Source organism: Nomascus leucogenys, chromosome 22a, assembly GCF_006542625.1.
Source record: "Nomascus leucogenys isolate Asia chromosome 22a, Asia_NLE_v1, whole genome shotgun sequence".
NCBI classification, from domain to species: Eukaryota; Metazoa; Chordata; class Mammalia; order Primates; family Hylobatidae; genus Nomascus; species Nomascus leucogenys.
Window position 1 is genome coordinate 31,063,989 of NC_044402.1, and position 15,152 is coordinate 31,079,140.

General features: G+C 50.2%; 1 protein-coding gene across 2 annotated transcripts in view; it reads left to right on the plus strand.

The window, feature by feature from the left end:
* The window catches only part of LTBP2 (latent transforming growth factor beta binding protein 2), a 113,057-nt gene that overhangs the window by 67,606 nt on the left and 30,299 nt on the right, over positions 1–15,152 (plus strand). For both annotated transcript variants that reach the window (XM_030803412.1, XM_030803413.1), the window contains exons 9-12: positions 7,856–7,930; positions 10,830–10,952; positions 14,253–14,417; positions 14,681–14,896. In XM_030803412.1, the coding sequence (XP_030659272.1) occupies positions 7,856–7,930; positions 10,830–10,952; positions 14,253–14,417; positions 14,681–14,896 (579 nt within the window). The remainder of the gene's footprint in view (positions 1–7,855; positions 7,931–10,829; positions 10,953–14,252; positions 14,418–14,680; positions 14,897–15,152) is intronic.

The following is a 15,152-nucleotide window of genomic DNA, read 5'->3' on the forward strand; positions in this document are numbered from 1 at the left end:
TGGGCAGAATGTCCATAATCACTGGGGGGCCCCACTGGTCCTTCACCAAGGAGGGAAATCTGAATAATGGACATTATAAGAATTCCTAAAATGGGACAAGTATTGTGCTCAGAGTTGTACATGCTTATTTCGTGTTCATAATAACCCCATGAAGAGGGACTTGTCTCCAGTTTACTGATAAGAAGACCCAGGCTCAAAGAGGTTGTGTAACCTGCCCGAATTCACCCAGCTAGTGAGGGACAGTGGGCCAGCATGCCAACCTTGAGACTGTGAGGAAGGAAGGAAGGAAGGAAGGACAGAAGGAAGGAAGGAAGGAGGGAGGGAGGGAGGGAAGGAGGGACAGTGGGGGGAAAGAAAGGAAGGAAAGGAAGCGAGGGAGGGAAAGGAAGGAAGGGAAGGAAGGCAGGCTCTATAGGGATTGTGCCATGCATCTGCGAGGTTCAGTTTGACATTCATTGTTTCAGCAAAGCTAATCCTCACAATGACTCCACAAGCTGAGTCTTTGTCCCCACTTCTCTTTTTTTTTTTTTTTTTTTGAGATGGAGTCTCACTTTGTCACCCAGGCTGGAGTGCAGTGGTGTGATCTTGGCTCACTGCAAGCTCCACCTCCTGGGTTTATGCCATTCTCCTGCCTCAGTCTCCCAAGTAGCTGGGACTACAGGTGCCCACCACCACGCCCAGCTAATTTTTTGTATTTTTAGGAGAGACGGAGTTTCACCGTGTTAGCCAGGATGGTCTCGATCTCCTGACCTTGTGATCTGCCTGCCTTTGCCTTCCAAAGTGCTAGGATTACAGATGTGAACCACTGCACACAGCCCAGTCCCCACTTCTGCAGATGAAAAAATTCAGCCAGGCACGGTGGCTCATGCCTGTAATCCCAACACTTTGGGAGACCGAGATGGGCAGATCACGAGGTGAGGAGTTTGAGACCATCCTGGCCAACATGGTGAAACCCCGTCTCGACTAAAAATACAAAAATTAGCTGGGCGTGGCAGCGCGTGCCTGTAATCCTGTTTACTTGGGAGGCTGAGGCAGGAGAATTGCTTGAACCCAGGAGGCAGAGGTTGCAGTGAGCCAAGATTGCGCCACTGCACTCCAGACTGGTGACAGAGCTAGATTCCGTCTCAAAAAAAAAAAAAAAATTCAGGCTGAGAGGTTAAGAAATGTGCCCCAGGTTACAACAGCTAGTCAGAGTGGAGCCTGGGATTAGATGTGGGTCTGGCTGCCCCAGTGCCTGCACTCCTACTGGTGGAGTAGAATTTTCTCTCCAGCTTGCCCATCTGAGGTTTGCAAATCAAAGGGGCAAGGCTCCAACCTGCTCACACGTCCCTGTGGCACTGAGCTTGGCCTTGCCAGGCATGTATGTGTCTATCCCTGGGCAGAGGGGCTGTGTGGTAGGGACCTTTCACATCTCCCTGCTGTGGGCACCTGTCATCACAGGCTGAGATTGGCACAGCTTGTAAACAGCCCTGTGGCCAGACACGTCTTCACCTTCTCCTCCACAGCTCTACTCGGAGTCAGCACCAAAACTGTCTTGAGAAATTAGTTTGCCTTTACCAAGGCCTCCTTGGGAGTCCCAGCAGCCAAGGGGGAGAGTTAGCAGGGCAGGGGCAGGCTGCAGCCAGGGGCCCATCTGCTTCTTTCTTCAGTTTGTGAGCAACCGAGGCACAGCAGAGGGTGGACAGGGCCGAGGCCAGGGAATCAGAAGACCATATGTCCCGATGTCCTTACTAGGAAGGTTCCCCACCATCCGCCCTGCATGCTTCCTGGGCATTTGTGATGTGAACTCCTTGGAGTTCAGGTCAATCCCCACTGATCCTGGGCAGCTGCTTTGGCTTTCCCAAGTCTAAGAGTCCCGAAGGCAAGGACACTGCAGCCCTGCAAGGCCTCCTTGAAGTATCCGTGGGAGTCACAGCTTAACCACTCTCTCTCCCCAGGTCTCACAGATTCTCTTCTTTCTACTCTCTGACCCCTTACCCCTTGTGATAACCTTGATCTGGCGAAGGAGCCACAAGGGGTAGGGTGGGTTCTACACCATTTCCTTTGTCAGTTCCGCCCGGCACTTTGGTCATGCACATCGTGGAGCACTTATCAGGCGTCTGATCAGTTCTTCTGACCTCCTTCTGAGTATCCCTACTTTTTTATTTTCTTATTCCCTCTCCTGATCCCTCATTTAAAAACAGGGTAGAGGTTTCCTAGGAAGGATGTTAGGTTTTCTACTGGGCAGGTACCTCCATTGGTCCCTAGGTTGTCTGCCTAGACACCCCTAAGGCTTTTCATGAATTTATTTATTTGGAGGCAGTGGGGAGAATGGTTCAGAATTTCACCTCTGGAGCTAGACTGCCTGAGTTCATAATCCCAGCTCTGTCCACCAGCAGGGTGACCTTGGGTTTGTTTCATAACCTCATCCATTTTATGGATGAACCTCAGTTTGCTCATCCATAAAATGGGAATAATATTAGTAAGACTCTCCAAGGGCTCTTATGAGTATTAACTAATTTAATTCGTGTAAAGCCTTTATAATAGGGCCTGGCCCATAGTAAGTGCCATTTGAGTGTTTGCTCTTCTTATTTGTTCCTATTTTGACTGACTGCCCACACAGCTCTAGGTGTCATGCTTGGCACTAGAGACATAGCAGTGATGAAGAAGAAGAAGACAAGGTCCTTGTCCTCATGTAGCTTATGCTTTGTGGAAAGATGGAAAAGTAAACAGGCAGCCACGACACACCACGAACTGAGTTTTTCAGCTCAAAAGCTAGTGCTGTGACTTGGGCAGGCCTATTTGTATTGGGAGCATGCAAGAGGGACACCTGGTGTGGGTGGCAGGGACGGTGACAGGTGTCACCTGCCTTCACCTGTCACAAAGCTCACTGGCTGCTGAATTCTCACCCTGAGCCATATGGCCATCTAAACTTCCACTTTCTCCCAAGGAGATTTAACCTGAATTTAACATATATATATATATATATGCACACACACATATATATATCACACATATATTTTTAAATATATATATATTGTAACATATATATATATATATAGTGTGTGTGTGTGTGTGTGTGTGTATATATATATATATATATTTTTTTTTTTTTTTTTTGAGATGGAGTCTCGCTCTGTTGCCCAGGCTGGAGTGCAGTGGTGTAATCTCGGCCCACTGCAAGCTCTGCCTCCTGGGTTCACGGCATTCTCCTGCCTCAGCCTCCCAAGTAGCTGGAACTACAGGCGCCCGCCACCACGCCTGGCTAATTTTTTGTATTTTTAGTAGAGACGGGGTTTCATCGTGTTAGCCAGGATGGTCTCAATCTCCTGACCTCATGATCCACCCGCCTCGGCCTCTCAAAGTGCTGGGATTACAGGCGTGAGCCACTGTGCCTTATTTATTTATTTTTAAGACATGGTCTCACTCTGTTGCCCAGCATGGAGTGCAGAGGCATGATCTCAACTCACTGCCACCTCTACCTCCTAGGCTCAAAGAATTCTCCCACCTCAGCCTCCTGAGTGGCGAGGACCACAGGCTCATGCCACCACGCCCGCTGACTTTTTGTATTTTTGGTAGAGACAGGGTTTTGCCATGTTGCCCAGGCTGTTCTCGAGTTCCAGAGCTCAGGTGATTCACTTGCCTCAGCCTCCGAAAGTGCTGGGATTACAGGCACGAGCCACCATGCCTGGCCTTAACCTGATTTTTTGGATTCAATGCTGTACTTGGTCTTACAGAAGCTAGGAACTAGCTCCTCATAGACTGTCTTTGAGAGGTGCGAGGAGGGGTGCTGAGGGCCCTGGTTTCAGGGTGGAGGTTGTTGGCAAAAATGGGAGTTTCCCCAGAGACAGTGGCTTGACATTTATTTCCCTCTAGAAGCCTGCCTTCACAAAGAATTGCCCACACAACACACTCCCTTCAGGCCAGTGGTGGGGGGCAGGTTCCCCTTATTAAGGAGGAGACCACTTTATATAAAAAGCACATACATGTATCCAGACTAATGGGTGGACCCAGCTCCTCTCAGATTCACTCATTCCTCGGGTTCTCACAGTTTTCTGCAGGTGCCAGCAGCTGGTTCCTCTCTTGCTTCCTGCTCTAATCCAAGCTCTCTGCTGCTCCCCTTCTGATCACTAAAGAAGCAGGGGCCTCTGCTTCCTCCCTCCCCCTCTTGCTCTCAGTCTCCGTCTCCATCTCCCTCTGTTGCCCAGGCTGGAGTGTAATAGCACAATCACAGCTCACTGCAGCCCCGACCCCCCAGGCTCAAGTGATTCTCCTACCTCAGCCCCCAGAGTAGCTGGGACCACAGGCATGAACCACTATGCCCAGTTAATCTTATTTTTTTTGTAGAGACGGGGTTTTGCCATGTTGCCCAGGCTGGTCTCGAACTCCTGGACCCAAGCAATACTCCTGCCTCAGCCTCCCAAAGTGTTGGGATTACAGGTGTGAGCCACCATGCCCAGCATCATTTCTCCCTCTTGACATCTAGAGAGTTGATATCATCCTGGCCTGCTCGCTCACCCAGCTCTTCCTGATCTCTCTCTCTCTTAGAGAAGTGCAGTGGAAGGTAGGAGAAAGGATGTGGCCTTCACAGCTAGAGGCCCAATTTCAACCTGCCTCTGCTCCAGCAACTTGGGTCAGTTACCCCTCAGTGAGCCTTGCTTTCCTAATCTGTAAAATGTGGATGATGGTCCCTGCCTTAGGGCGTAATTGTTGTGAGAAACAGACAGGACCATGTGTACCCATGGCCTTGCAATTCTGAAGCACTGGACAAATGTGTACTTGGTCTCTTTCCTCAGCCCTCTGGCAGCAGCCTTGCATCATTCTTTCCCACCTTCTGCTCCTCATAATGTTCATGGGCTGCATCTAATCAGCCTGCCTTCTGAGTTTCTCCAAATGACTTCTCTTTCTTCCCTCCTCTCTGTCCTCAGTTTATACCACCAGGCCCCACGCCAGGGACGTGCACATTTCCCAGCCTCACTCCCATCTTTCCATCTCCTTCTCAGCGTTTTCAGAATCCCCGTGTGTCTCCACAAGAGCGGCCTTCTAAGCTGGACCCTGGTTCCTACATGGAACGTGCAAACCCGGAGCGGGCCAGTCCTGGAAGGAAAACATTTTTGAACTTCAGTTTACATTTTTTAATCTTAAAAAAGTTAAGCGTTACTAATTTATGTCCTCACTTGGTCTGTCCCTATGTCAGGCTGTCACATGTCATGCTTGGCACACAGTGTGTCCTCAGGGAAGAGTGAGGCTTCCAAGAAAATGTGGCGCCTCCTTCTATTTGTCTTTGGCATATTACAACACAGTGCAGTTCACAGTGCTGTGTTTACTGGGTTTTTTAGTTACGTATTGTGGTGTTAACTAAACTAACCCACACAAAATGGAGAGGTGGCTCTTAAAAGCTCCTGCAAAGAAACTGTGGATGCAAAATAACACTAGTCCCATAATCATAAGCAATCATTAAAAAACACAATGCTGACCCTTCTCAGGGGGTCTTACCGTGTCATCAGCCTTATTACAAAGTAAAAATCATGACGACCTATCAGATGTGACCCCCAAGTACCCAGGATCCAAATGATCAAGAAGACTATATGAAATACAGATTGATATAGGCCATTACTAATAACAAACCTGGTGCTAAGTGTATAAGTGCCCAGAGAGAGCAGCTAATAGTGAAATAAAAGCAATCTTGATTAGAAAAACATTTTAAACCACAAAGACACTCAAACTTCGCTGTACGATTGGACAAAAGTATAGATATCTCTAACATGCCACTTGGTATTTGCAAGAGTTCATTTCAACAATTAAAATATATGAAAGGCTGGGTGTGGTGACTCATGCCTATAATCCCAGCACTTTGGGAGGCCGAGGCAAGTGGATCACCTGTCAGGAGTTCGAAACCAGCCTGGCCAACATGGCGAAACCCTGTCTCTACTAAATATACAAAAGTTAGCCTGGCATGGTGGCACATGCCTGTAATCCCAGCTACTCAGGAGGCTGAGGCAGGAGAATTGCTTGAATCCGGGAGGTGGAGGTTGCAGTGAGCTGAGATCCCGTCACTGCATTCCAGCCTGTGCGACAGAGCGAGACTCCATGTCAAAAAGAGAAAAAGAAGAAAAAATATATATATGAAGAACTCCCTTTTTGTAAACCACTAAAGGATGAAGCAGTGAACATATATTCTCAATAGTAAATGACTTCCTGGATGACAGGAAGCATTAGCAAACAACTCTGAAAGTGTAGCTGCTGATGTTACGACTGGGAGAAAAAGGAATTGGGATAAGGCAACAGAGATGGAGGGTGCAGCATTCAGAGACAAGCTATTGCCACAGAGGAGTCAAAGCTAGAAGAAGGTAAATTGCTATAGGAAGCCATCATGCAGCTACCTTTATAGAGCAAGACCTTTGAAATATCGTGGTATATTTATGGAACTTTGTATGGAATAAGGTCTGTGGCAATTGCTCGTGCCTGCTTAGAATTGCTGGCTATCTATAGGCAAAAGAATTGTCAAACTTATAGCTGAGTTCTCTTTTTGTTCCACAAAAGATAGTATTCCCCTGCCTTTTCCTATGAAGACAGGTGGCAATCAGAAGTATGCCTCCTGCTAGAGCTTTTCAAGAGGGTTGGCACACTAGTCTGTTCCTCCAAAGTAATGGAGATTTTTTTCCCTGTTTTTATTTAATGTCAACTGTTTGTTTGTTTGTTTGTTTTCTCTGTAAAGTAAGGGGGAATGTTGTGATATCAAGGCAGGATGTGTATCAGCATAAAAATACTGAGAATAATTTCCTTGTTGGTCAATCTGCAATCAGACATCTTCTGTGTATCTTTAGTATTTCAAAATAAAAAGCAAAAAGTAATAACAATAAAACCCATGTTATATATATAACATGCATGTAGTATAGTAGATACTATATGTAATAACTATGTATGTGAAGTATATAATACATTTTTCTTAGTATTAACAAAATTTTAATTGACAAATAATAATTGTATATATTTGTGGTACACAACTGTTTGTTTGTTTGTTTGTTTTGAGATGGAGTCTTGCTCCGTCACCCAGGCTGGAGTGCAGTGGCGCAACCTTGGCTCACTGCAACCTCCCCCTCCTGGGTTCAAGCGAGTCTCCTGCCTCCACCTCCTGAGTAGCTGGGATTACAGGCATGTGCTGACATGCCCAGCTAATTTTCATAGTTTTAGTAGAGACGGGGTTTCACCATGTTAGCCAGGCTGGTCTCAAACCCCTGGCCTGAGGTGATCCGCCCGCCTCAGCCTCCCAAAGCACTGGGATTAAGGCGTGAGCGACTGTTCCTGGCTGGTGCACAACTGTTGTTCTGAAATAGGTATACATTGTAAAGTGGCTAAATTGCACCCATGTGTATTACCTCACATATTTATTTTTTGTGGCGAGAACACTTAAAATCTACTCTCTTAGCAATTTTCAAGAATACAAGACACTGTTATTAACCATAGTCACTGTGTTGTACAACAGATCTTTTGAACTTATTCCTCCTGTATCTAACCGAAATGTTGTACCCTTTGATCAATATCTCCCCTTTCCCCCAGGCCCTGGTAACCACCATTCTACTCTGTTTCTATGGGTTTGCTTTTCTTAGGTCCCATATATAAGTGAGATCATGTGATATTTGTCTTTCTGTGCCTATCTTATTTCACTTAGTACTGCTTTTAATAAAAGCGAGGTGGGCTGAGAGGAGTCTGGTGAGAACCAGGAAGCACAGCTGCCCAGGGCAATGACTTCGGGGGCTGGGGCTCACTGCTGCAAGAGTGGGGTGGACATCCAGACTGTACCTGCTTCCCAGCATGGGTGACAGAGGAGCCCAGGGGCCATCCAGTGAGACCTGTCCATATCTCTACTCTTCAGCTTCCCCAGTGATTGAGAATGGCCAGCTGGAGTGTCCTCAGGGGTACAAGAAACTGAACCTCACTCATTGCCAAGGTAGGACCCCCAGGGCCAGGGCTGGGCTCAGGGATGCCGGGGCACACTCCCAGCACCAGAGATGAGGAGTGTCTGTCACTGGCCGAGTGGTCTCCACTGAGTCCCTCTAAGCCCCAGCTTTGGGGAGTGGTGGGGGGCTGCTGATTCCAGGGGCCTAAGGAAATCCAGGGACTTGCTTGAGAGTGACAGAGGAGGCCAAGGGGGCCGACACCTCCCCTCATCCCCATCTCCACCCACACCCACCTGGAACACAGGCTAGGGGCTCTAGGCTGTGTGGGGCTGTGTCTGAAGGGGCCACCCCAGTCCCTGCACTTCCACTTTTCTCCTGAGCTGGTCTCCCTGGAATGGGAAGAATTTCAGCTCCAAGGTGGGAAATCAAGTCAGCCTGAGTTGTTGGGACCTCTGTGGGCTTTTCCCAACTAAAAACCTTTAGCTACTCAGGCCTCCCTCCCACTTGCTTCAACCCATAGCCAGGAAGAGGGACGGGGAACACGGGGGCTTCCTGCCAGGGACAGGCTCCTGGAGCTGGCAGAGGCCAGTGGGGAACAAGGTGGCTTCCCTGTGGGGAGCTTTGACAACTGGACAAATAGTTGTCTGTATGGTTTGCTTTGGATGGAGCTGGGTCAGAGACAGGGGATTGACCCAGATGGCCTCCAAGATACCCTCCCCCTGGAGGTTGCATCAGAGAGAGGAGTCTGGGGAAGCTCTGCATGGCTGGGCTGTCTCCCTTGGGGGTGCCAGGCTGCCGAAGTGATTCCTAGCCTGTGGATAAGCAAAGGTGCTGGGGCCAAGCAAAAGGGCCTCTGGCCTGGCCTAGTCCAGGGTCAGACTCCCTCAGGAGCCAGTGGTTTGAGGGCCAAGCAGGCAGTGGATGTAGGGAGAAATACGTATTTTTGCCCTTGGAGGGTACATCGGGGCTATTCATACCTAAACGGTCACCAGTTGTTTTCCTCCTGATAGGTTTCCCAATCTGGAGCTTTAAGGTTATTCTCGGGATCTCAAATGGGCTCTCTGCCCTCCCTCCACTGAGCCCCAAGATTCAGGATACCAAAGGACCTTCTCTCAGGAGGCCCTGCCCCTGAAACCTCCCCTTCCCATGTATGTGGCTGTGGTCTCTGTGTCTGTGAAGGGACCTGCTCACCTCTGTACCCACATGCGTCATCTCTTCTCTCTCTCCATCCTTCCCTCCTACTTCCACAGAGTATTGGAGGGGAGGTTACTATGGGCTACATACACTGTGCTAGGAGCTGAGTACACAGTGATGGAGAAGACACAGTCCTGCCCCAGGTGCAGACAGACCCCTGAACAATCATGTCTAATGAGCGGGGCGTTCTTGAGAGAAAGCAGCAGTCACTGAGTGCTACAGGATCCCATGGTGGGGGCCCCTTCTCAGACTGGGAGGATCAGGGAAGGCTTCCTGGAAGAGGTGATACCTAAGCCAAGACTTTAAAAATGAGTACAAGTTGGCCAACTAAGGGGATGCAAGCTCTCCAGGCAATGTGAACACCATAAGCAAAAGAACAGTTTGTGCTGTCTGAAATGTCCCAGAAAGTACCGTGTACCATCACCACCATCAACAGAAGTGCCATCAAGATGGCCCCCGACTCCTCATATCTTAGATTGTGAGGGCTGAGACTTCTCCTTGGCAGGGAGAAGTTTGCAACAGGAAAAGGGGGTTTCCCCTTTGAGGTCACAGAGGAAACCAGTGCACCTCCCTTATTTGAAAACAGCATGAGCCTCCACGGGTCTCTGGGAGGATGCGTGCAGCCTGCACAAGGAAGGGCATTCAGGAGGACCCGGAGGTGTGCCCTTCTAGCCCTCAACCTCTGCACACCCTTACTGTGACCCCCGCTGTCCCCTTCCCCTTCAGTGCCTTCCTCCAGCCTCTGCCTCCTTTTCCTTACCAGGGTCCTCCCTCCTCCAGCTCACTGCAGACATGTTCCCAGGGTTTTGGGCCCTGCAGAGGTGCTTCGGGACCTCTGGAGGAAGGCTGAAAGGAGGGACTTGGCTGCCTCTTCTCCACCTTCCAACCCAAACAGTCCCCTTGATCTGTTTCCTGTCTGCATCTCAACATGCCACTCTCCAGCTGAGTGACTCTGTGCCCAGTGCCAATTTCCCCAAACCAGTGGGTGACCTGGTTATTCCTGGGGCCTCAGTTTCTTCTCCTGTAAAATGAGGACATGTGGGCCTATTTGATAAAATTGTTTGTGAGAATTAAATAGGGTATTGTATGTTAATACCCAGCAGAGTATGTAGCATGTAATAGGTGCTCAATAAACACTAGCGCTTGAGGCCGAGGCCTGGCAAGGCGGCTCATGCTTGTAATCCCAGCACTTTGGGAGGCCAAGGCAGGTGGATTATTTGAGGCCAGGAGTTTGAGACCAGCCATAGGCAACATGGTGAAAACACATCTCTACAAAAAATACAATACAAAAATTAGCTGGATGTGGCAGTATGCACCTGTCATTCCAGCTACTCGGGAGGCTGAGGCATAAGAATTGCTTGAACCTGGGAGGCGGAGGCTGCAGTGAGCTGAGATCACATGCCTGCACTCCAGCTTGGGTGACAAAACGAGACTCTGTCTCAAAAAATAAATAAATAAATAAATAAACATTAGCTCTTAATATTATGATCATTGTTACATGCCAATTATTGGACTAAGTGGTTTGCAATTTGATCTTATTTTATCCATTTAACAACACCGTCTGGTTGTTACTATCATTATCCTTATTTTACAAATGAGGAAACTGAGACACAGGGAGAGGAATCCCACTGAATACATAGCAGCTCTTTTGTTGTTGTTTTATCTGGAAAGAGTATTTGAAGATCTCTGCCCAGCCCCTCCCCTCCATCAGGCCTCCATGGGGCGGGCGCTTGGTCATCTCCTCCAACCCCGCAGATATCAATGAGTGCTTGACCCTGGGCCTGTGCAAGGACGCGGAGTGTGTGAACACCAGGGGCAGCTACCTGTGCACATGCAGACCTGGCCTCATGCTGGATCCATCGCGGAGCCGCTGTGTGTGTGAGTGCTGGCAGGGATGGGGTGGGGGTGGACACTGGGAGGCAAGATGGGACCATTCAGGTCCACAGGCCAGGCCCAGGGCAGTAATTTTCCCCAGACCTGATCATTCCATGCTCAAGGCCTGTGTCTGCTACTCAACCTGGAGTTGAGCCCAATGTGAAAAACCTGATCAGCCTATCCTGCTGGAACAGAGATGGTTACTACTTCACTTTTTACACTAGGCATTTCTTCCAGGCCTTTGCAGTTTGGAATTCATCTTTTCTATTCCTTATTTTTTTTTCCTTTCTAATCATTTCTGTTCCATGTGTAGCTTTGTTTTCTTTGGTGGTGGGGGGTGGTGGGGGTGGCCTCTGCTGTGATATTTGGCTGAGCCTTGGCTGCTGAGTGGCCTTTCTGGAAGGGCTGTCCATAGCATTCATGGAGCTGCTGCCCGACCCGAGGGCCTTTCCACAATCCTGTGGCCCCTTGTGGTTCTGAAGTTTCTCCTCATCCGTGAACACACAGTGAGCATTAGCATTGTGTCCAGGTATGTACATGCATGTATGCCAGGCAGCCGTTTCCAGAGACCTCTGTGGTTTCCAGGGGGAGAGGCCCAGGCTGGCAGCAGCTCCCAGTGGCAGAACTGACACCACAGCCCAGATAGGGCTTTCCCTGGGCCGGAAGGCCCAACCAGAGCTGAATAAAACCAGTCCCAACTGGCCTCTGGGAGGCAGCAGCCAAGGTTGGATGGGCCACACCCAGCTCAGCAGAGCTCCCTGCAACCGGCCAAGCCCTCAGTCTGCAAACTTTCTGGTACTGGGTTTGGGAGGGCCATGGGGTTGGACAAGACTCCAGTGCCACCCAGAGACTGAACCCAGTGGCTCTAGGGAGAGAAGACAGCAAGAGCTATAGGAGGGGGGTGCCCAGAGAGTGAGGGGCCCAGAGTGGGGAGAACATGTCAGACCATTCTCAAGAAACCATGGTGGCAGTGGCAGGTGATCAAGGCCTTGAGAGGCTTACAACCCTTCCTTCTACTCCACATCACTTAAGATCCCTTTACCAGACAGGTGTGTTTGACATCCAAGGTGACTTATTTATTAGTCCCAGAAAGAGACCCTTAATACACAGAAGCAGAGATGGCTCTCAAGTGTCCTTTCTTCCCTCTCTGTCCCTGGTGTTACTCCTTCCAGCCTCCCACAGAGATTCACCTCCCTGTAAGTGGGAGGGGTGGCACAAAGTTTCTCTTCCCTTTGTTTCTGAGTTCTGCCTCCTTCCCTCCCTGCTGCCTGACCACGTCCAGTGCAGCAGCCTACAGGGCTGCCCCAGCCTCCTGATATTCCCACCTGGGTCATCTCCACCCTGGGGTTCAAACGGACAGAGCCCTTCCTTACAGTGTCCCAATGGAAGTGGCTGCTAGAAGCAGAGATTGCACCTGGAGATCCAGGGCTCACAGACTGGCTGATGATTTACCTGTGGCGAGCACATGACCTTTGACAAGCCACTCTCAGACACCTCACTCTATTTAATCTCCACGACAATACCATGAAGAAAGTTTATTAATCAGGAGTCTTTGGATTGCAAGTGACAGAAACCAAACTCAAACTGCCTTAAACAAAAAAGAAATCGCTGGGGCTGGACACAGTGGCTCACACCTGTAATCCAAGCACTTTAGGAGGCTAAGGCAGGTGTATCACTTGAGCTTAGGAGTTCAAAACCAGCCTGGGCAACATGGTGAGACCCTGTCTTTACAAAAAATTAAAAATTAGCCACGCGTGGTGGTGCATACCTATAGTCCCAGCTACTTGGGAGGCTGAAGTGGAAGGATGGCTTGAGCCCCAGAGGCAAAGGTTGCAGTGAGCCGAGATCACGCCACTGTACTGCAGCCTGGGCAACAGAGCAAGACTCTTCTCAAAAAAACCCAAAAGCATTGGTTCACACAACTAGGAAGTGCAGACGTGGTATGGCCTCAGGCTGGCTGACATAGGCAGCGACAGTGTCTGCAGGGCATGTCCTGCTCTTTCCTCTGTGTCAGTTTCATGGTTCCTTCAAAGGTGGTCACCAGATACTCTAGGCCTATACCCTCTCAGCCTTGCAAATGCAATAAAAAATGAGCCCCTTTTCCCCAATAACCTAGGAATGGTCTCAAAGCTGATTATCACTGGGCCTCCTTGGTTAAGTGCCCATCCCTGACCCAATCACTGTAACCAGGGGTATGGACCACAAGCCTTCAGCCAGAAAGGCATCAGCCTCCACTCCAGTCATATGGACCAAGGGTGGGAAAGGGGTGGTTCCCGTAGGAGAACCAGAGTGACTATACCAGAATATGGTGCATAGACTCTGGGCAGGCAGAAATACATGTGTCCCCTGCCATGGAGTAATCATTCTCATCTTCATTTTACACGTGAAGAAGCTAAGGCCCAGGGAGGTCTGTAGTTCATGGTGGAGCAGGGATTTGGACTTGGTCTGCTGCGTCCTGGGCCTGACCAGGACTTCCCCAGAATCATTCATTCATAAACTTTGATTGATGTCCTCTTCACCCCACTCTCCTCCTCTTAGAATCCAGTCAGCCCTCTACGGATTCCAGACTCTTCCAACCTGGCATGGCCTCCTCGTCTTCCATTGAGATAACATACAGAAACTATTCTTTAATATTTATTTTCAAAGTACAAGAAAGGAGATAAGGGTGGTGGCATTGCTATGACCTAAGCCCAGCATAGCTCAAACTCACAGTGACCCTCAGTATTTTGATTGGCTGGTTGATTCCGTGTTTGATTGGTTCATTGGCCTAGCCATCCACGCATAGCTTCAACAAGCATTACTAAGCATTTGCATGCACCAGGCACTATGGAAGGTGCCTGGGTGACAGAGATGACCCAAGATAGGGTCCCTGTCCTCCGAGCTCCCCATCGGGCCTTAGCTCCTTACCTTGCCTCATCTTCCCAGGGAGGCTGTGGTCCTCAGGACATACTGCTGCCCGCTCAACCCTAGGGACATGTGGGGCCTTCAGTAAACACTTCTAAACTCAGCACTGGAGACAAGCAGCTGCATCCTCATTCCCTGCTCTCAGGTTCTCCACATGCAGGTGGGGAGTCATGGGTCTCATCAAGCACACGACATGGGCAGGTGCTGAAACATTCCACTACACCTCTTCTTCCTAAAGTTCTTGTGGGCATTTGCAGGGCTCCAAACTTCCCAACTGAGATATGGGCCAGGCCAGTCTGAGTGCATGTGGCCAGCCACACCTCCATCCACTGCCCTCCCAGCTGTGCGTTCCCCTCCCACTGGCCACCTGCCCACCTCCACGTGCTGTGTCTGTTGCAGCGGACAAGGCAATCTCCATGCTGCAGGGACTGTGCTACCGGTCGCTGGGGCCTGGCACCTGCACCCTGCCTTTGGCCCAGCAGATCACCAAGCAGATATGCTGCTGCAGCCGCGTGGGCAAAGCATGGGGCAGCGAGTGTGAGAAATGCCCCCTGCCTGGCACAGGTAACCTCCTGTTCCCATCCCAGCTTTCACTGCCCAGGGACTTCCTCAAGGCCAGTGACCATGTTGCCAGGCCTGGGTAGACTTCCCTCAATCTGGAAGACTGAAGTAGTCTTCCCTGCCTGCTCACATGCTTATCCCAACCTGGGGCTCCCTCCCTCCTTGCTGCCACAATTGCCGTGTCTCCCAAAGGGAGGGAAAGGAAGGCCCTGGTTTCCTGCAGGAACAGCCCCTCTCAGTTTGTCCTCCGGCTGTTGGCTTTGCAGAGGCCTTCAGAGAGATCTGCCCTGCCGGCCACGGCTACACCTACGCGAGCTCTGACATCCGCCTGTCCATGAGGAAAGCCGAGGAGGAGGAACTGGCAAGGCCCCCAAGGGAGCAAGGGCAGAGGAGCAGCGGGGCACTGCCCGGGCCAGCAGAGAGGCAGCCACTCCGGGTTGTCACGGACACCTGGCTAGAGGCTGGGACCATCCCTGACAAGGGTATCTGAGGGATTTTCCTTTCCCCTAAGTTTCCAGCACCTCAGAGAAGTGTGGGTGTTAATCCTGGGTCCCTGGGCATCCCATCTCTGTGGCATTAGGAAAGGGAGCTTGGAGCGGCAGCACCCAACCCTGGCAGCCTTCTCTCATGGCCTGGCCCCGCCCACTTCCTCTTCCATATGGGGTCAAGAGGTGCCCATGGCCCAGGGAGTTACTTGTGGAGGTAGGAAAGGTCAGCTGCAGCCCTCACCCCAGTGAT